The sequence below is a fragment of the Papio anubis genome, chromosome 8 (genome assembly GCF_008728515.1).
Source record: "Papio anubis isolate 15944 chromosome 8, Panubis1.0, whole genome shotgun sequence".
Classification (NCBI taxonomy): domain Eukaryota; kingdom Metazoa; phylum Chordata; class Mammalia; order Primates; family Cercopithecidae; genus Papio; species Papio anubis.
In genome coordinates, this window is record NC_044983.1 from 86117373 (window position 1) to 86135910 (window position 18538).

General features: G+C 42.5%; 1 protein-coding gene and 1 long non-coding RNA gene across 8 annotated transcripts in view; one reads left to right on the forward strand and one right to left on the reverse strand.

Annotated features, from left to right (window-relative positions):
• TMEM64 (transmembrane protein 64) overlaps positions 1 to 8566 on the reverse strand; it is a 66310-nt gene extending 57744 nt beyond the window's left edge. For 3 of the 6 annotated variants that reach the window (XR_650838.4, XM_009213295.4, XM_009213294.4), the window contains exon 1: positions 7599 to 8495. Coding sequence is in view for 4 of the 6 variants with exons in the window: in XM_009213295.4 (XP_009211559.1) it covers positions 7599 to 8393 (795 nt within the window). In the remaining 2 variants the exon portion in view is untranslated. Of the gene's footprint in view, positions 1 to 7598 lie in introns of all 6 variants that reach the window. The other 3 variants (XR_650841.4, XM_009213296.4, XM_003902952.5) reach the window with 2 other exon arrangements.
• A 204-nt stretch (positions 8567 to 8770) lies between these two features.
• Positions 8771 to 17881, forward strand: LOC108587289. Of its 2 annotated transcripts, none has more exons than XR_001905705.3 (2): positions 8771 to 8972; positions 17007 to 17881. It is a non-coding gene; the product is annotated as an uncharacterized LOC108587289 (long non-coding RNA). The 2 variants fall into 2 exon arrangements; XR_001905704.3 differs by lacking the exon at positions 8771 to 8972 and adding an exon at positions 15276 to 15470.
• Positions 17882 to 18538: the final 657 nt, after the last annotated feature.

An 18538-nucleotide genomic window follows, 5' to 3' on the forward strand; every position in this document is an offset into this window, starting at 1 on the left:
ATCGAGACCATCCTGGCTAACACAGTGAAATCCCGTCTCTACTAAAAAATAAAAAAAAATTAGCCAGGCGCGGTGGCGGGCGCCTGTAGTCCCAGCTACTCGAGAGGCTGAGGCAGGAGAATGGCGTGAACGCAGGAGGCGGAGCTTGCAGTGAGCCAAGATCGCGCCACTGCACTCCAGCCTGGGCGACAGAGCCAGACTCCGTCTCAAAAAAAAAAAAAAAAGAAAGAAAGAAAATGGGGAAGAGAGAAAAAGAATTCATAAATGGCAACTATTTTTCACTCTCAGAAAATCAAAAGTTTAAAAATCAGTTTAAAGAAAAACGTTAACTGCATATTCTCTTTCCTTTGCTCCTCAAAATACCTCTTCATCTTTTCTGTGTTCCCAAACTCAGCGGCCATAGCTGGAAACCTCGTCAGTCAGGCACACAGCTAATTCCTCATTTCCCACATCCAATATCTACTACCTCTTGTCAACCGCACCTTCTCTGGGGAAATCTATCCACCGTCTGGGCCTATTCCTAATTCAGTCTCCTCTCCGGTCCTGACACACAGACCACCCCACTCACTACCTATGCTAACTCCTGCAGAAATGTTTTTAAAAAGGGAGCCTAATCCTGCTTAAACTCCCTCCTACTGCCATGAGGTTCTTCATAGCACAAAGTGCTTCATGATCTGGCCTCTGAGCATTTCACACATCCTGTCACACTATGTCCCAGTCACATCAAAATTGTCTCAGTTCCTAGAACACTACTTGCTCCCCTTTCCCTCTGGGCCTTTCTACATTGTTCCTTCTGGGGAGTACAACAAGCACATCCTTCTTTCCACTCCATTTACTCCGAAAACTCCTACAATGTCTTTCACTACTCAGTCATCAATTACTCTAGGAAACCTTCCCAGATGCCACAAGCCTTTTAAGTGCTTTCAAGTGCTCTGACAGAAACTATACTTCCCTGTCCCCTTTGCACTGGAGAACAACTGAAGGTTTTGCCATTTGTTTGCCCCTCAGTCCTTTCCCAAACTATAAATTCTGTGAGGAAAGGGATCTGCCTGTCTTGGTCCTCATTGTGTCCCTAGATCTTAACAAATGCCTACTATATATTAGGTGCTAAATATATGTTTATTGGAGGTTGGATGTATCAACACCAACAATGTTTTATTTATAAACATGGAAACCTAGAGTAGTTGCCAGTTTATAAACAAGTTGGAATGCAAAGTCCATTTTTAATTGGATTTTCAAAAATTAAGAACACTCTGCCAAGCACACAGAAAAAATGTTATAAATGAAAATTAACTTATTTTCAGCAAAACTTACACCATGATTTACCTAGAATGCTATTTCTCCACTGGAATGCTACCACCTCAAGGGAGAGAGTTTATTTCATTCACGGCTACACCTCCAGCATTTAAAACAGCAGCAGGCACATGCTAGGCACCTACCAATTATTTACTGAATGAATACTAAAAATATTTCCAGAAACCTCCAAGGTGAACCTAATGTCAAGGCTAAGACCCTCTTGTTAGGGTCTCTCAAGCAACCCTGAGAGTACTGAAAAAAGTCTTGCTACTGGAGGGAAAAAAAAAAAAAACAAAAACGAGGCCATAGCAGTGCTGAGACCCTACCCTAACAGCTAGAGAGGGCTTCAGAGTAAAGAGATTTCTACCGACAGAAATGGTTAGGTCAATGTCTGTCTACGACACAGAAGCATCTTTATATATGCAAGCTTCTTCAAGAGTTCACTGTCCCTAAATTAGGAACTGCTTTTAATGGCTCCCAAATATCTTAGGGAGGGGTCACCAATTTATCTGACAATTTGGTTTAACCACCCTTCCACCCTCCTACCCGCATACACACAGAGGTCTTGAATCTTCCCCCAAGGGGGGAAAAATGTGTATCTTATTGTACATAATTTCTGGAACACAAGTTGAAAAGATTTTCTTCATACAATCTGACATACTATAGGTTTATTGCTTGTACTAAAAAAATGTATCATATGCCTTCTATATATATCTAAGGCCCAGTTCTAAGCAGGAATAAAAAAGATACAAAGATAGAAAACTACAGCTGACTATGCAATCATTAAAAGTCATGTTGCAATACATGTAATGACAAGATGTTCATTACATCAAGTAAAAGAAGGTCACAAAAATCATTAACTCAATATTATATTAAAAATACATATCAATAAAATGCAAAAGAGAAAAATAAACACTAAAATGCTAAGGACTTTTTTCTTTGTACTTGCTATACTTTTCAAAGTTTTTACAATGAATACATATAGACAGAAAAAAACAAATATTGTTAAAATACGTTTTAATAACCTCTTTGCTTTTAAACAAATTTTTTTAAATCTAGAAAGGGTTAATAAAACATACTGTATATACATTAATATAACAGGCTAGAGATATAGATTAGTGAATTATAAGCCTACATATGACACACAAAAAAGCAGAAGCTGATGAGATAACTAAAGACACACAAAGAGGGGAAAACAGTTTCAAGGAAATAAAGGTCAGCTGCATTCAGTGGTATTGTGAGGTCTCAGGATGTGTACTGAGATGACATTACACAACTTGGTCATCCTATCTGACCCTTAAGGGCCAGACTCCAACTCTTTCAAAACACAGACTGCATCTGCCTTTCTATTTTGCCTGAACTGTACCACTGGCAGCAAATCATTACACTTTACTAGTAAGAAGAAATCATCATTACATACACTGATACAGTGACAAGTATTATGACTATCATATCTTTATCTGAATCTATGGCTATATCTACAGCACAGAATAAGAATTTAAGAAAATAAGAAAACATTACAGAATAAGAACTTAAGAAAATGAGAAAATGTGTATTTTTATAACACACACTATCACTAAACTGTTAAAAAATAAAACGTAATGTTACATTGTTGCTCAGAACACTTGTCTTTTTAAAAGCAAACTCTGACCTAATCTATACCCTCTCATTTTGCAAATAAGGAAAACTGGAGGCCAGAATCATTAAATGACTTCACCAGGGCTACAAAGGAGCTAAGACAGAACCAGAAGACCCCACAGCATAAGCCAAGATACTATACTGTATTTGTGGTCTTAGAGTCATTTGCCAAAAACTTTTCTTTAGTTGTAATAAATTTCGGTTCAAATATAAACTAAATTACTAAAAGTAATTTATCTTCTTGATAACTCAATGCAAACTCTAGGAAAACTTGAAAAACAGTTATATCTGCTTAAAGTTATAATGACATCCTTCACTATTATTATTTCAGTCAGTACCAGTTTCACAGCTCCCTGGCTCCCTCCAAAACAAAGAATCTATTTGTTGCTTCAAACCTATGGTGGGCTCACATAAATAACCAAGTAATTGGTGGTTTGGTAACAAACAATTCTATAAAGCAGTTCACTAAGAAGTGAGCCACAGTGATGGGTAAGGTCTTGCACTTTTAAATTTACTAATTTCTATTTTATTTGCATTTTACACACAATACCCATTGATTGCTTTTGTTTAAAAATTTTTTCTGTTAAATAAAAATATAAGATAGATGTGAGAAATTAAGGGCCTCTTCCTACAGTTGCAGGGGCTCAGGCTTGGTAGCTGTTTTGTTGCTGTGACTCTAAGGCAGAAGAAGTTGGCAAACTTTTTCCATGAAGCACCAGGTAGTACACAGTTCAGGCTCTGTAGGCAGTAGGGTCTGTAGTAACTAGTCAATTTGCCATTTTGGATTAAAAGGAGACACACATAGCACACACATAAGTGAGCACAGCTGTATTCCAATAACACCATTTACAGATGCTGAAATTTGAATTTCATATAATTCTCATGTACATGAAATATTCTTGTGGTATTTTTTCCAACTATTTAAAAATGGAAGAATCATTCTTAGCTTGTATGCCATACAAAATTGGGCTGTGGTTTTCTGACCCCTGCTCTAACATCAGGGATGATACCTAAGTCAACTGTATAGAACCTTCCCCAGTCCTCCATAATGTCCGATATTCAAGGTGCGCTAGGACAAGTATTCTACAACTGGAATCAGGATGTGTCTGGGAAATCCAGCTCTTCTTGGACCAACACTAGTACCCTGGGTAAGTTAATGACTGTAAACATTTACTAACTGTGTAATCTTGGGCAAGTTATTTCACCACTGTGCCTCAACTGCCTCAGCTATATGATGAGGATCATGGCTGAAATGAACAGTAAATAAGTTATGAGTGCATGATTAAACAGTGCCTGGCAATTAGTTAAGTACAATATAGGTATTTGTTAAATTTTTTTAAAAAGTAGCTCAGTTTCAGTATCCTCATTTTGGAATGCAGAGGATGGTGAGAAAGAAATAGCAAATAATGAGCAAACTATATATTTTATCACAGCTCTGCAGCATGTATTATTAAACACATCTCACAACAGAAAATATGGCTCAAAAGAGTAACTATAACTACTTCAAGATGACACTGTAAATGTTGGAACCAATCTGATTTCAAGTTTCTAGTATGCATGGGAGAAGGGGAAAAAAATGGTTCAGAGGAGATAAGCAAGGGAAAGCGCCTTTCCTTCTTCCATATATTATCCTTTACAATCAGCTCCTGCTTCTAAAATGTGAATACAACTACCTCCACCACTACAAATAATAACAACACTTAACAATTACTAGGAAGTGACTATGAGCCAGACAAAATACTTAATGCCTTCACAGTATCAGCTTTTTGAAGCCTCATAACTCTACTTCATTTTACAGATGAGGAAATGGAGAAGGCCAGATGGCACGGACTAATTCAGGATCATTTATTTCCAAAGCCTAGGCCTCTCATGACCACTACACCTAACTTCTTTGAGGTAAGCCCAGATGAATTTCTCTAATTATGGGCACAAAAAAAAAAAAAAAAAAAAAAATGAGTTTTAACTGGAATTTTTTTTTTTTTTAAAAAAAGGATGATTTCAAAGATAAGGAGGGATGTAGCAAACACAAGAAATATGCCTAGAAAGGGGGCAGCTATGGTCAGCAGGAGGGGTATGAGGTAGAGGGGGTATATGAGGAGGCAGAATGGAGTTCTAGAAGGCAGAAAGGAAAGTCAGACTAAAACTAACATCAGCCTTAACTAAGCTTTCTTTTCTTTCACATATCCTGGGTGAATTCAGTAAACTGTTCTAGTTGAAAGGACTACTTCTGTAAGCAGGCAGTTCAGGACAATAGGTATAAACAGGACATAACAGACCATATCCAGTGGCTTCACAGACCACCCTGCTATGGCTATGAGTAAAAACTTTACAGTAAGATGCACCATATCAGCTGATCCTGGGTTCAAACCCTAGCTCAGCCACTTAGTAGGTGGGTGACTGAAGAAGTTCCTGGATGGTTGAGCTTCTGTTTCTTTCTCAGTGAAATGGTGACAATAATACCTATTGCAAGAGGCCATTTTTCTTTTTTTTTCCCCTTCTTTTTTATGGATCACACAATGCTAAATTCAGAGTTGTCCCTTGTCAAGCTCAGTTTCAACTACATGATTACCTTAAATTATTACCAAGTACAAAATACAACTTCTTAGTCACATACTTAATATGTAACAGACATAATCAAAAGAAAAGCCTACCTTATTGTCAATCAGTAAATACATAATGAGCCCTTACTATTTACCCATGACTATACCCGGCATTAAATATATATTGAAGAAATGAAGAGGTGGTGGGTTGAGACTCTACCATCAGACCATGGTTCAAAGTCTGACTCTACCATTAGTTTAGTACCTTGGTGACCTTGGGTCATAACAACAGAAACGACAAAAGCTAACACGTGTTTGTTAAGCCAGGCTCTGTTGCATGTATTCATCTCATGTAATCTTCTCAATAATCCTATGGAAGTAGGTATCATTACTTTCCTTATTTTACAAATAAGAAATTGAAGCACAGAGAGAATAAACAACTTGCCCAAAGTCACTAGACTCTAAGCAGACAGCAGGAATCCACAGCACCAGCCCTGTGCTCCTAACTAGTAGACACTAGTCTATAATATGTGCATAATCAACTTCTGCAGGGCTGGTTTAAGGATCAGAAATATGTGGAAAGAGCCTAGGATAGTAGTTGGCATGCAGTAGGTGGACAAGAAAAGGCCCAAGGATACATGCTATACTGAAACACAAACTAACAATCAATCTATTCAGGTTCCTTAGCCTAACCTTCTTTCAAAGTTCTGGGATAGTTTATTTATTATTACCCAAGACTGGATCAAAGTTCAAGTTTATATTTCATACTATAGGAGGGTATGAAAAAGAAATTTAAGACTATACCAAACTACTGCTAACACTAAACTTCATCTCTACAGAAAACCGCTTATCTGTTTCCACTGCCTCTACCAAATACCATTATAGTCATTGCTGCTGTTGCTTGGAATCAAGAGGTTTGCAAAAGGCATTTAAAAGAAAAGAAAAAAGGGAAAGATTTTAATTTCATCACAAAGAGGTAGATTGGTTAGAATTATTCCTAATTCAAAACAAAATGAGAAAGTTTCCAGAGACTAACAATGATTTACTTTTTGAAACAATGCATCAGAATCACTTAAAATACATCAATTCCTATGGTTTTGAGTGCAGTTATCTTTTTACTTCAGTACAGTTTTCTTTAAGTCTAGCTGAAGGGTTGAGTTCCTGGGAATCTACATAAACGCTTGGTAGTTTAGAATAATTGAATTTGGGGAACACGGTAATCTACTTTTTTAAGTCCTTCACTTTATAAAAGAGAAAAGTGAAGCCAGACAGGGTCAGTAATTTGATCCAAAGTCACAAAGTTTGTAAAGACCAGATTCCTTTCTTCCAGTAAAATGATCTCTTCACTAGCAGTGTTTCTATCCTAAATCAGTTGCATGGAGATGCACACTAGCTATAAAAACCTGGGCAAGCAAAACATATGAATACAAGCACAGAAAAGTCCATAATGGTGCATATATTGAAGAAAAATAAATGCTAATTGAGCAAAAGGTTATCTGTTCTGTTTTATTCACCGCCCTGCGATTTCGAAATGAAGTTCCTCCAAAGAAAGATAAACAGTAGCATTTTCTCCTTTACATCGCATTAAAGCACAATTACTTGAAGAAGAAAAAGCCCATTACAAATATAGGAAACTCCAAAAATCGGAGTCTGCAACTAGCTTCTCCACTGTTTACTGAAACACTTCCTTCGGTCCATGTTGCTAAAAACTTGAATCAAAACCCTGGATGTATTTATGCAAGCAAGAGAGAAAGCTAAAAACGTGAAGCTTTCCTCCCTAAATGTTGCCAAAGCTGCTACAAAAGATGACAAGTATTAAAGATGGGCATTTCCATTCATGTCCCTGCATGCCCACTGTTAAGAGGGCTTTTCATTTTTAATTACGTTCCCATCCCGAAAAGGAACATTAGTTTTTTATCTAACAAACTGTCTTTCCAGACTCCGCGTTAGGTATGTTTTATGTGTATGACAGATTTCCCAGGGTGCGATGGAAAGTAATTGTAACTCCTGCCCTCAATGTCACTTCTCTGCTGGTGTTTATCTGATAGAGCGCCCTCCTAGGGCCGCCACAAGACCGCTCAAAAACAGACTTGGAGAGGGATAGGCCAGCGGGACCCTACTTACCGAAAACACTGCATTCTGAAGCCCAAAAGGTATGGGGGTCAGTCTGGCCAGCGCCACCACTTTTAGGCCGCTTCCTCCCTCCACGACGCGAATAACGGCGCTCAGCTTGTCGCTGCTCTGGATCCTGGCGGCCACCCAGGCAGTGAGCAACCGCTTGCAGACCACATGGGCGATGAAGGTGCCGATGAGGACGCCCACCACCATCAGACCCATGCCCAGCACGAAGCCGTACAGGTAGCCAGCGGCCACGTTGAGCACGATGTAGCCCCAGCCGCAGGGGAACGAGACCACGATGAAGCCCACGACGAAAAGCAGGACCCCTAGCAGCGAGTCAAGGCTCTCCACCCACAGCAGGAGGTGCTGAAGGTAGCGGCGGACCAGGGCCAGGGAAGCGAAGCACAGGGCGGCCAGCACGCAGACCAGCACGAGGCTCCGGCACCAACAGGTGCTGCTGAGGCAGCAGCAGCGCCAGTTTCTCACCTCGGCCACGCCGACCACCACGCCGCCGCCGCCGCTCCCGGGGCAGCCCGCCAAGGCCCCGCCCGGCTCCGGCAGCTCCGAAGCCGCTGGCGGACCGTGGCGCTCCAGATAGGCGCCGAGCAGGGCGCCCGAGGCCGCCGCCGCTGCCGCCGCCGCGCTCGCCCCGCCCCCTCGGGGAAGGCGGTCCGCCAGGCCGTCCCCGCCCGCACCCCGCGGCAGGGCCCAGCGGGCAGGCAGCTCTGCAAGGCCCGGGAGGGCCGCGTGCTGCAGCAGCCGGGGCAGCGCCTGGAGCAGGATCCCGCCCGGGCTCCGCATGCCACAGCCCGGCGCGGGCCCTCAGCCGACTAGCCCCTCCGCCGCGGCGCCTGTTAGGCAGCTGCCCTTCATGGCGCCCGGTTCGCCCGGCCTCGACTCCCTGCGTCCGCTCAGGGGGTGGGAGACAGCCCGGACAAGGGCGCCGAGTCAGCGGAGGAGCGACGGCCGGGCGGAGTGAGGAAACTCCCGCCCCAGCGCCCACGGAGCCCACTCCGGCGGTGCCCGCCTCTTGTCGGCCAGAGGGGCGGGGCCGCGGGCGCTCGGGGCGGAGCGGGCTGTGTTCTGGCCCCGCCCCCGTGACGCCTGCCCGCCAGGCTGCAGGGGTCGCGGGGCGTCTGGGTGGGCCAGCGGAGGCCCAGGGCTGCTGAGAGCAACTGCTGAGAGGGCAGGAGCTCTGGGGAGGGCGGGGCGACTGGCAGGGGCGCGCTCCCCGACTTCCCACAGGCGCGCGCATGCCTGCGTGTCAGGGCGCGCGCTCCCCTTCTCGGACAGAGGCGACCCCAGTCCGTGAGCTGCTTGGATCCTCGCCTGTTCCCTCCTGGTCGTTTCCGCAGTAACCTCTTATCGGAGCGGGCAGCTGTGAGTGGCGCTCACATCCGCCGCTACCCTGTCGAATTGGGGAAAGCGTTCTTGTCCTGTTCTGAGGAGGGTTTGGCTATTGTCCTTGGCCCTATTCTCCCTGTCTCAGACTTACCTCCCAGGTAGCGAGGTCACCCTGTGGGTTTCATATCGCTTGGTCCTTTAGGAGCTGGAAAAATTAGGTATAAAGTCCCCCCACCCCCTTGACAGAACGCCCCTTTTGACTCCAGAGGTCCTTTATCGAGTGCCAGGCATTGGTCTAGGGGCTTTTGAAAGATTCACTGAAGGACATTTCTTAAGGGTTCGCTTTCTCAGAGGGCAGCTTCTCAAACTCATTCGCTGGTTTCTTTTCCTCTTTTTGCCTGTTTAAGGTTAGTGTTCCCCAGGTCCTCTTGCCTTCTTCCTTTTTAGAGTTCCCTGAGCCATCTCATCCAGGCCCACAGCTTTGATCCTGCCGTGCCCCCCATAAGCAGTGACCCCTAAGTCAATGTCTCTGCCCACACTTCCCAGCTTGTGGTCCGGCCTGTGGACACATCCGACGGAATTGCTGCAGGCAGCTCAAACTCAGCAGAGCTTGGTAGATAGATGATCAACCTGGGCTCTGGTGCAAATCACGTTTAGTAACTGGTCAAACCGTCAGTCCCTGAATCTCATTGTTTCTTTTCAAATTGCAAAATGAAGATAATGGTACAATTTGCTTCGTAAGAGTGTTGTGAGGATTAAACAAAATAGTAAAGTAAGGTGATTAGCACTATGCCTGAAATTAGTCTTCAGTAAATGTTAACCATGTGATTGTATCCCTCATTAAAAGTGTGATCCCCCATAGACCGACTCTTCCTTCTGGGTTTGGTATCTCAGTGGATGACCTTCCACCCAGTTGCCTGCCAAATAATGGCTCAGGACACCTTAGGTCCTTGCTGATCAGGCTCCTTCTTGCTCCTCCATGCCATTCCCTTCTATCCACCCTGGTTGGACTGAGTCAGAGTCCCTACTAGATGCCAGGCAAGTGCTGCATCCTTCAACTCCTTTTTCCAAGCCTTGTGACTCACACGGAGAAGCAGCTCTTACTGCTCCCACAGCATTTACCTAAAGTTTTACTTTGGTAAAACAGTATCAAGGAGGGGTGGTGCTAAACCATTCATGGGAACTCCACCTCCATGATCCAATCACCTCCCATCAGGCCTCTCCTCCAACAATGGGGATTACATACAGTTTGACATGAGATTTGGGCAGGGACACAAATCCAAACCATGTCAGTCCTACACTATCTTCCTATCACCATCACCATCACCCTCAATTTGGTCTTTCCTTTCCTTTCCCAGGCTACTTTCCATATGGCCATTATCACGTTTGTCCCACTGTATTGTAATTTTTTGTTTACATCACTGTCTCTCTCTTTAGGCTTTGAGTTTCTTCTGATGGGCCCTTTACTTATTAAATCTAAGGAGCAATGAGCCCTCTTTAAATGTTTATTGAATACACAAATGATTGCCGTTTGTAGGGGGAAAGTGAAGGCAGGAAAACCAGACAAAATTGCATAGGCAAGAAGCTGTCAGGATCCATGAAGTAGGATAATGGTCCTGGTGTTGGTTGAATGGGGATAAGTTTAAAGAGGAGCTGGGCAACTGATTTGTTTTCAGAAGAGAGGGAGGGGTCAGGGATAACACCTGGATTTCTTTTTTTTTTTTTTTTTTTTTTTTTGAGAAGGAGTCTGGCTCTGTGGCCCAGACTGGAGTACAGTGGCCGGATCTCAGCTCACTGCAAGCTCCGCCTTCCGGGTTTACGCCATTCTCCTGCCTCAGCCTCCCGACGGGGGAGTAGAGACGGGGTTTCACCGTGTTAGCCAGGATGGTCTCGATCTCCTGACCTCGTGATCCGCCCGTCTCGGCCTCCCAAAGTGCTGGGATTACAGGCTTGAGCCACCGCGCCCGGCACACCTGGATTTCTTATTTGAAGTAATAGATAATGGGGCCATTGACCAAGAAAGCGACTACAAGTCTGTAGGAAAGATAGGGTTCACTCTTGATACATGAGACTTGAGGTGTCTCAAGTCTCATCCAAATGTGCTATTCCAGTAGGTGGTTGAAAATATAGATATGGAATTAAATGGGGCATGTCTCCTAGAAATTTTGACCTTGGTGTATAGGCAGCAATTAAGACCATGGTTATGAATCAGTGCATGGTGATAGGTGTGTCAAATATTTCCTGTCTGGTTTTCCTGCCTTCATTTCCCCCCTACAAACGGCAATCATTTGTGTATTCAACAAACATTTAAAGAGGGCTCATTGCTCCTTAGATTAAATAAGTAATGGGCCCATCTTGAAGAAACGCAAATATTTCCTGTTCTCTTTCAGGAATATAGCAGGATTGCATGCCCTGGCCTCCCTGTGATGGGGTTGAACTACATGACATGTTCTCCCAATTAATTGTGAACATAACATTTAATTGTTGATGCAAGACGTTCCAGAACTCTTTTTCTCTTTGCCATGGCAATCATCAATGTTCCAGAGAGCATATGCACTATCAGTCTTGGTATTGGAGGGAAGATGATTCAGAACAGAGTCCCAGTCACATCATGAAGGACATGTAAACCTTGGTTGTTTTAAGCCACTGAGATTTGAGTTTTGTTACCAGCACCGATCTTTGTCATCCTGGCTAATGTGCCTAAGAAGAAGAGGTTTAAGGAGGAAAACTTGGGAACACCAATGTGCTTGTTAGACTCTTTTGCTTGTAAGAAAGAGAAACTCAGGAGACTAATTAAAAGAAGGAGCAGCCGGGCACGGTGGCTCAAGCCTGTAATCCCAGCACTTTGGGAGGCCAAGACAGGCGGATCACGTGGTCAGGAGATCGAGACCATCCTGGCTAACACGGTGAAACCCCGTCTCTACTAAAAAATACAAAAAAAACTAGCCGGGCGAGGTGGCGGGCGCCTGTAGTCCCAGCTACTTGGGAGGCTGAGGCAGGAGAATGGGGTAAACCCGGGAGGCAGAGCTTGCAATGAGCCGAGATTCGGCCACTGCACTCCAGCCTGGGTGACAGAGCGAGACTCTGTCTCAAAAAAAGAAAAAAAAAAAAAAAAAAAGGAGCAAGTGTTTATATGGGTATATGAGTAGCTATTAGGAGCCCAGGCATAAGCTACTCTCTTATTTCTTTCTCATTATGTCTCTGCTTTTTGCTACCTCTTTAATCTATTCTCATAGTACCAACTGGCTGATTAATCCACTTCTTATCCTCTAGTCTGTATTTCAGAAGAATGTAAGCCAGTTCAGAGTTCTTAGCTGTAAGTCGCTTCATGGGCTGCTAGCCAACCTGAAAATGAGCTGCTCTTGGGTCAGGTGCTCATCCTTCTCTAAACAGTGTCACTCCTACCTGAAACATCATTCAGCTTTCCTGGGTATGGGACCTCTGGGAGGGCAGTGCAAGCTGTAGTGGGATATTTCTACTCTCATCCCACTACAATTTATTTTTCACAGAATTGTGAAAGGTTATATTTTACAGTTGGACATCAGATGTGTCTTAATCCACATCTACCAGCCCACCACAACCAGCCTAAAACCCTTATATTGCATTCAGGAAAGACCCAACTGCCTGCCTGGCCTACAAAGCCCTTTATGATCTAGCCTCTGCCTGACATTCCTACCTCACCTCCTGCCACCCTCCTTCTCACATGTTCCAGCCACCCAGGCCTCCTGTGTCTCCCTTGGATGAGTCAAGCTGGTTTTCTCCTCGGGACATTTGCGCTGTGCCCTTGCCAATCTTTCTTGTTTGAACACGCTGCCCTTGACTCTGAGAAAGCCTGGTCTCCTCCTTCTTGTTCATTTTAAGCTCTCCTGTCATCTCCTCAGAGATGACTTTCCTGATTACCCTCATCTAAAGGACTGCCCTCTCTACATCGGGTTACTGGTATCCCTTATTTTCTTCATAGCACTTATCATCACCTGAAATTGCCTTGTTTATTCCTTTCTGTCTGTCTTCCTTAAGCAGAATGAAATACCATGAAAGTACATATCGTTCCTGTCTTGTGAACCCCTGTACTCTGATTCCCTAGAATAGTCCCTGTCACACTAAATATTTTTTAAGTGAAGGAAAGGGCAGTGGGCAGTGTGCTCAAGTGCTGGTTGTTCTCTGGTGTCCTCTACCCAGGTTCAGTGTCTACCCTTCCCTGGCTTGCTGTGTGTCTCAGGAGGTTGGCCTCTAGAGACGGTGTCACTCAGACTCCACTGGGCTCTGGATTTCCAGTTAGGCTTGACCAGTGAGAGGCACCAGCAGAATATTGGAGGATAGTACAAGTGAGAAGTGGTCAGGGTATTTATCACTTCCCAATTGATTTTCACTATGGTTTTGGCAGTGGTTCAATTTTGTGAACAAAGTTCTTATTTACCAAGTTTCCAACTCTTTCCCAGCTCTAGTTATGGTTTTCTGATGCTTTGTCGTCCCTTTTAATACTTCCTTGATTAGACTCTATTTACAGTTGCTTTTGTTGCCTGCAGAGACTCTCACTGACACAGCAGGGGCAGGTCAGAGGCTGACAAGCGCAGTACAACCATCACTTGAGTTCATACAACTCACCCATAGCCACACAGAGAAAGTGGTAGAAGCAGATTTCAAATGTAAATTCAGGAAGTATGAGGAGATCTGCAGAAACTGTTAGAAGTCCGAGGAGGAGAGAATGTTAAGACATAAAGATGGAAAGATGGAATGTTAAGATGGCTTGTCAAGTGTGATTGGAGTCCCTTTTTCTTCTGGGTTTGGTGGCCTGCTGTTCTCTGATGCTCATTAAAATCTTTAATTAAAGGGTATTTTAGAGTCCTGGGCTCAAAATTAAAATTTGATTTATTTTGTAATAGGGCTCCAGAAGCCTTTAATTCTCTATTTTATTTTATTTCTAAAAGAAAAAGATCGGGCACTATTAAGATTGGACACTGCTGACCTAAGATAAAGACCCAAGATGAGAGAAGGACCAATGAGTGTCTCTTAGATATTTCTTTTAAAGGTAGCCACTAGGGCCTTAGGGAAAGTACTTTCAGGAACAGGCAAATTGCACCAGTTTGAGAGTGAATGGAAGGTAACTACAAAAGAGTGAGTTTAGATAGCACTTTTAATGATTTTGGATGCAAAGGAAGAAAAGGGTGATAGCTAGAAGGTAATACAGGGTGAGGAAGATGGGGACATTCTAACTGAAGGATTCCAGTGTGTTTATAGATTGAAGTAAAGAAGGCTGGAGAGAAGAGAGCATTTAAGTAAGAGAAGGGAGGAAATGTTATGAAGCCAGGTTGTAAAGGAGATGAAAGAGGATGTGGTTAAGATATTAGGGGAAGAATTAGATGCAGGGGAGAGACAGTGCTTCCTCTGAGATTCAAAGGAAAGATATAGAGATGAATGCAAATTTTCCACTGCTTATTTCTAGTTGTAACAGATTCTGTCATTTCAGGATTTATTTTAATGTAGTTGGGGAGCGGCAGGTAGTTTTTCTCTCCCGTTTAATAGCCTGGGGCTTCATTTCTGTGATTTTTCCTGATCAAAAATAAGAACCAATCTATCTCCTCAGCTCTTCAGGTGTCAATTATACAATAAGCAAATTTTTCCAGGCTGTCTGTTATAGACTTGCCACTATACTTCTGACTTAGATGTGGTACTTTGTTAGTATCTGTGAGGACTGAAAATGAGATAGAAGAGAAAAATCCAATCAAGCATTAAGTAATCACATTTAAAGGGAAAATGGGAAGATACTATAAAAAATGAATTCAATGGTACATCACTCTCCAAACTCTAAATTTGCTATTTTATAATTATGAATTTCCATGTACTGTGCAACATTAGCTTCAGTTAAAGTGCACCCATAACATTAAATGTGTTTTGATATGTGGTTGTTGAAGCTAACTGTTAAAATTAGTTTGCTGTGATTTATTGTTATTCATGCCAGTGGTTTATCAAATACAATTGGAGTCCCCTTTTCTTCTGGGTTTGGTGGCCTGCTGTGTTTTTGCTTTTCTCTGGCTCCCATTAAAATCTTTAATTAAGGGAGATTTTAGAGTTCTGGGCTCAAAATTATAATTTGGTTTATTTTGTAATAGGGCTCCAGAAGGCTTGACTCATTTATTTTATTTTGTTTTTTATTTTTGAGACAGGGTCTTGCTCTCTCACCCTGGCTGGAATGCAGTGGCATGTGCATGACTCACTGCAGCCTCCACCTCCTGGCTTAAGTGATCCTCCCACCTCAGCCTCCTGAGTGGCTGGGACTATAGATGTATGCCACCCCGCCTGGCTAATTTTTGTATTTTTTATACAGATGGTGTTATGCCATGTTGCCCAGGCTTCTTTAGAACTCCTGGGCTCAAGCAATACACCTGCCTCGACCTGCCAAAGTGCTGAGTTTCCAGGTGTGAGCCACAGTGGCTAACCAGAAGCTTTGAATTCTTCATGAAACTCTGAAGCACATAAACACATAAGCCAGGCATCCCTCAGTGAATAACTCCTGCAGCAAAAGGAAGTGAAAGTGTAAGTGCATTGCATCAAATGGTGGCTTCAGGAGAACAATGCTGTTCTTCAACAGGCTCTTCAGCTGGCAAGGCAAATAGTTTGTAGACCCTTTTTGGTGCATTTTACAGAAGACAAGTGCCTTTTTTTCTGACTTGCTTAAGATCTGTAATTTAAATAAGTACATTTGAACCCTGTATGAAATTGCTCTTCACTGTTAGCAACTAATTCTTCCTGAATGAGGTGTACGCAGCTTATTTCTTCAGGAAGAGTATATTGAGGGTATATACTTTGCTAGACTCTTTTGAGAATATAAAGGTGAATTAAAGGCATTTCCTGCCTTCAGGGAGTACAATCCAATTGTGGAGAAAAGACCAATAACTCCATTACAAAGCCTGTGCGGTGCATGCATCAGAGTGGTGCTGAAAGGTTTAGGATGGCAAGGGAAAGCACAATGACCCCAGATGGGGTGGCCATTTCTAAATAGTGCTCCTAGTTCTGTTCCTCAGATGTGTTAACTAGACACTTGAAACTGAAGGTGTCCTTGATACTCTGAGCTAATGGTGAAAATAAGCAATCTTGGACAACTATCCCATGCAAGGTTACAGTTGTAGTGGGAAATGCTGCAATCTCATCCGTCTTGATCTGCTAGCCTCATGTTCACACACTTGCCCATGCTTCACCAAGTATGCACTGCCCTGAGGAATCTCTCCAGTCTCCCTGTCACATTGCTCCTCACTACATATTTGACCCAAAGAAGTGAGTCTTGGTGGAGGCAACATATAAAGATTAGTAGAGAAAGGGGAAGCCCCAACTCATATTAGCTAAGTAATTGTTTAGCTAATTACCACTCCCAGCCAGAAAATGAAAAATTATAGGTTAACTTTGCAGATGTGACTTCCAGTTCAGACGAGTCAGAATATTTGGTATTTCCAGTTTCCATTAGTCTCAATTTCATGGGAAATAGTATTTCAGAATTCCAAAAAGAAAACTGTTGTTCATGTATAACAGTGAATGAAAATGCCAAATCTTACTGTTATTATACTTATCATACCATACAGGTTGATATACACACAAAGTACTTCTCAGTCTAGCCACTACACTAATTAACACCATATAGGATATTAAGAAGAAAAACTAGTGTAAACTATCCACTTTAAATTTTTGTTTAAAAATGTAAGAAAAAGCAAAATTCAGAATATTCTACTACCAATGAACCTTTGTTTACTAGTATAGAAAATATGATTAGAAACTTATATTGATTACTTTCACAGAATAAATTCATTACTTTTTAGCCACACATACCCAGAATAATGTCTTTCAAGATTTATTAAATATGTATGGTTTTTTAACTCTTCTCATTAATCAAGACTTAAATAAAATCTATGATTGGAGAAAATTTTAAGAATTTGAACTTGAATCTGGATTTACATCAAGATTATTTGTTTCATTTATAAGATATGAGTTAGGGAGGAAAGATCTACTCTGTGGAACTCTAGGCTTAATGTGACTGACCTAATCTTTTTACAACCTTCTCTCCCAAACCTGTGCTCTCAGTTGAAGAGGAAGAAGAGGGGAAACTTCATCTTCAGTTGAAAAAAAGGAGTGAAAAACAAAGCACAGAAAGAGAGGGGCTTGCCTGCTAAGCCAGCAAATAAGCTTTTACTCAAAAATGTCTTGTTGGGCATCTACTCTGATCCCAGCATTTTAAAGGATACATTGGAGGTGTGCCCTCAAGAATCCATCTTTCAGTGTGAGAAGGCCTAAACAACTGCACCACAAAGTATTAATTACAGTGACAGCACTGTCAGAAGGAATAACTAAATCTTCCTGGGAGTCAGAGAAGGTTTTGCAGCCATGATGATATTTGAGCTGCGTGTTGAAGGTTAAGTATACAGTTATTTATATCTTACTCATTTCAAAAGGATTTAAGCTGTCTCCGGGTTTTGAGCAGACAGTGGGAGAGTAGAATAGCCTTTCAGGCACAGAAAGTGCCAAAGCACAGAAGTGTGAAAAGGTGCAATGTGCTTGGGAAGTGGCAAGCTATTCTGAGGACACATGCATAGAATGCACCTCTATGTACTCTGGGGGAAGCCAGGCAAATAATATCAACAAATATGCCATCCTCTAACAGTGGTTTGCAGACTTGAGCATGCATCAAAATTCCCAGGAGAGCTTTTCAAAGAACTGTTTACTGGGCCTCATTCCCAGAGTTTTTAATTCTGCTGGTGTGTGGCCTTGGAAAGCAAGAATTTGCATTTTTCACAAATTCCCAAGTGATACTGGTGCAGCTGGTCTTGGGACCATACTTTAAGAACCATTCAGGGAAGGAAACACTTGGTAGATTATGTCACATGTCCAAGAGACAGAGTAAATAGACTGCAACCCATTTATGGAAAGATGAAATAAACTTGAGAATGTCTAAAGCATAACAAGATTACTTGGAATGATGGCATATGGGGAATAAGAGAAAGGGAAGGAGTCCAGGATGTTAAAATTATGTTCCATAATATAAATGAAATACTATAGTGTTTACGAATTCAAAGAATCTTATTCCACCAACAAACCGTACTGTTGCAGGAAGTCAGGGACCCCGAACGGAGGGACTGGCTAAAGCCGTGGCAGAAGAACATAAATTGTGAAGATTTCATGGACGTTTATCAGTTCCCCAAATTAATACTTTTATAATTTCTTACACCTGTCTTTACTGTAATCTCTGAACATAAATTGTGAAGATTTCATGGACACGTATCACTTCCCCAGTGAATATCCTTGTGATTTCCTATGCCTGTCTTTAATCTCTTAATCCCATCATCTTCTTTGTAAACTGAGGAGGATGAATGTCGCCTCAGGACCCTGTGATTGTATCAACTGCAGAAATTGTTTGTAGAGCATGTGTGTTTGAACAATGTGAAATCTGGGCATATTAAAAAAGAACAGGATAACAGCGATGTTCAGGGAACAAGAGAGGTAACTTTGAACTGGCTGCCAGTGAGCCAGACAGAACAGAGCTATATTCCTCCTCTTTCATAAGCAAATTGGAGAAATATCGCTGAATTCTTTTTCTCAGCAAGGAACATCCCTGAGAA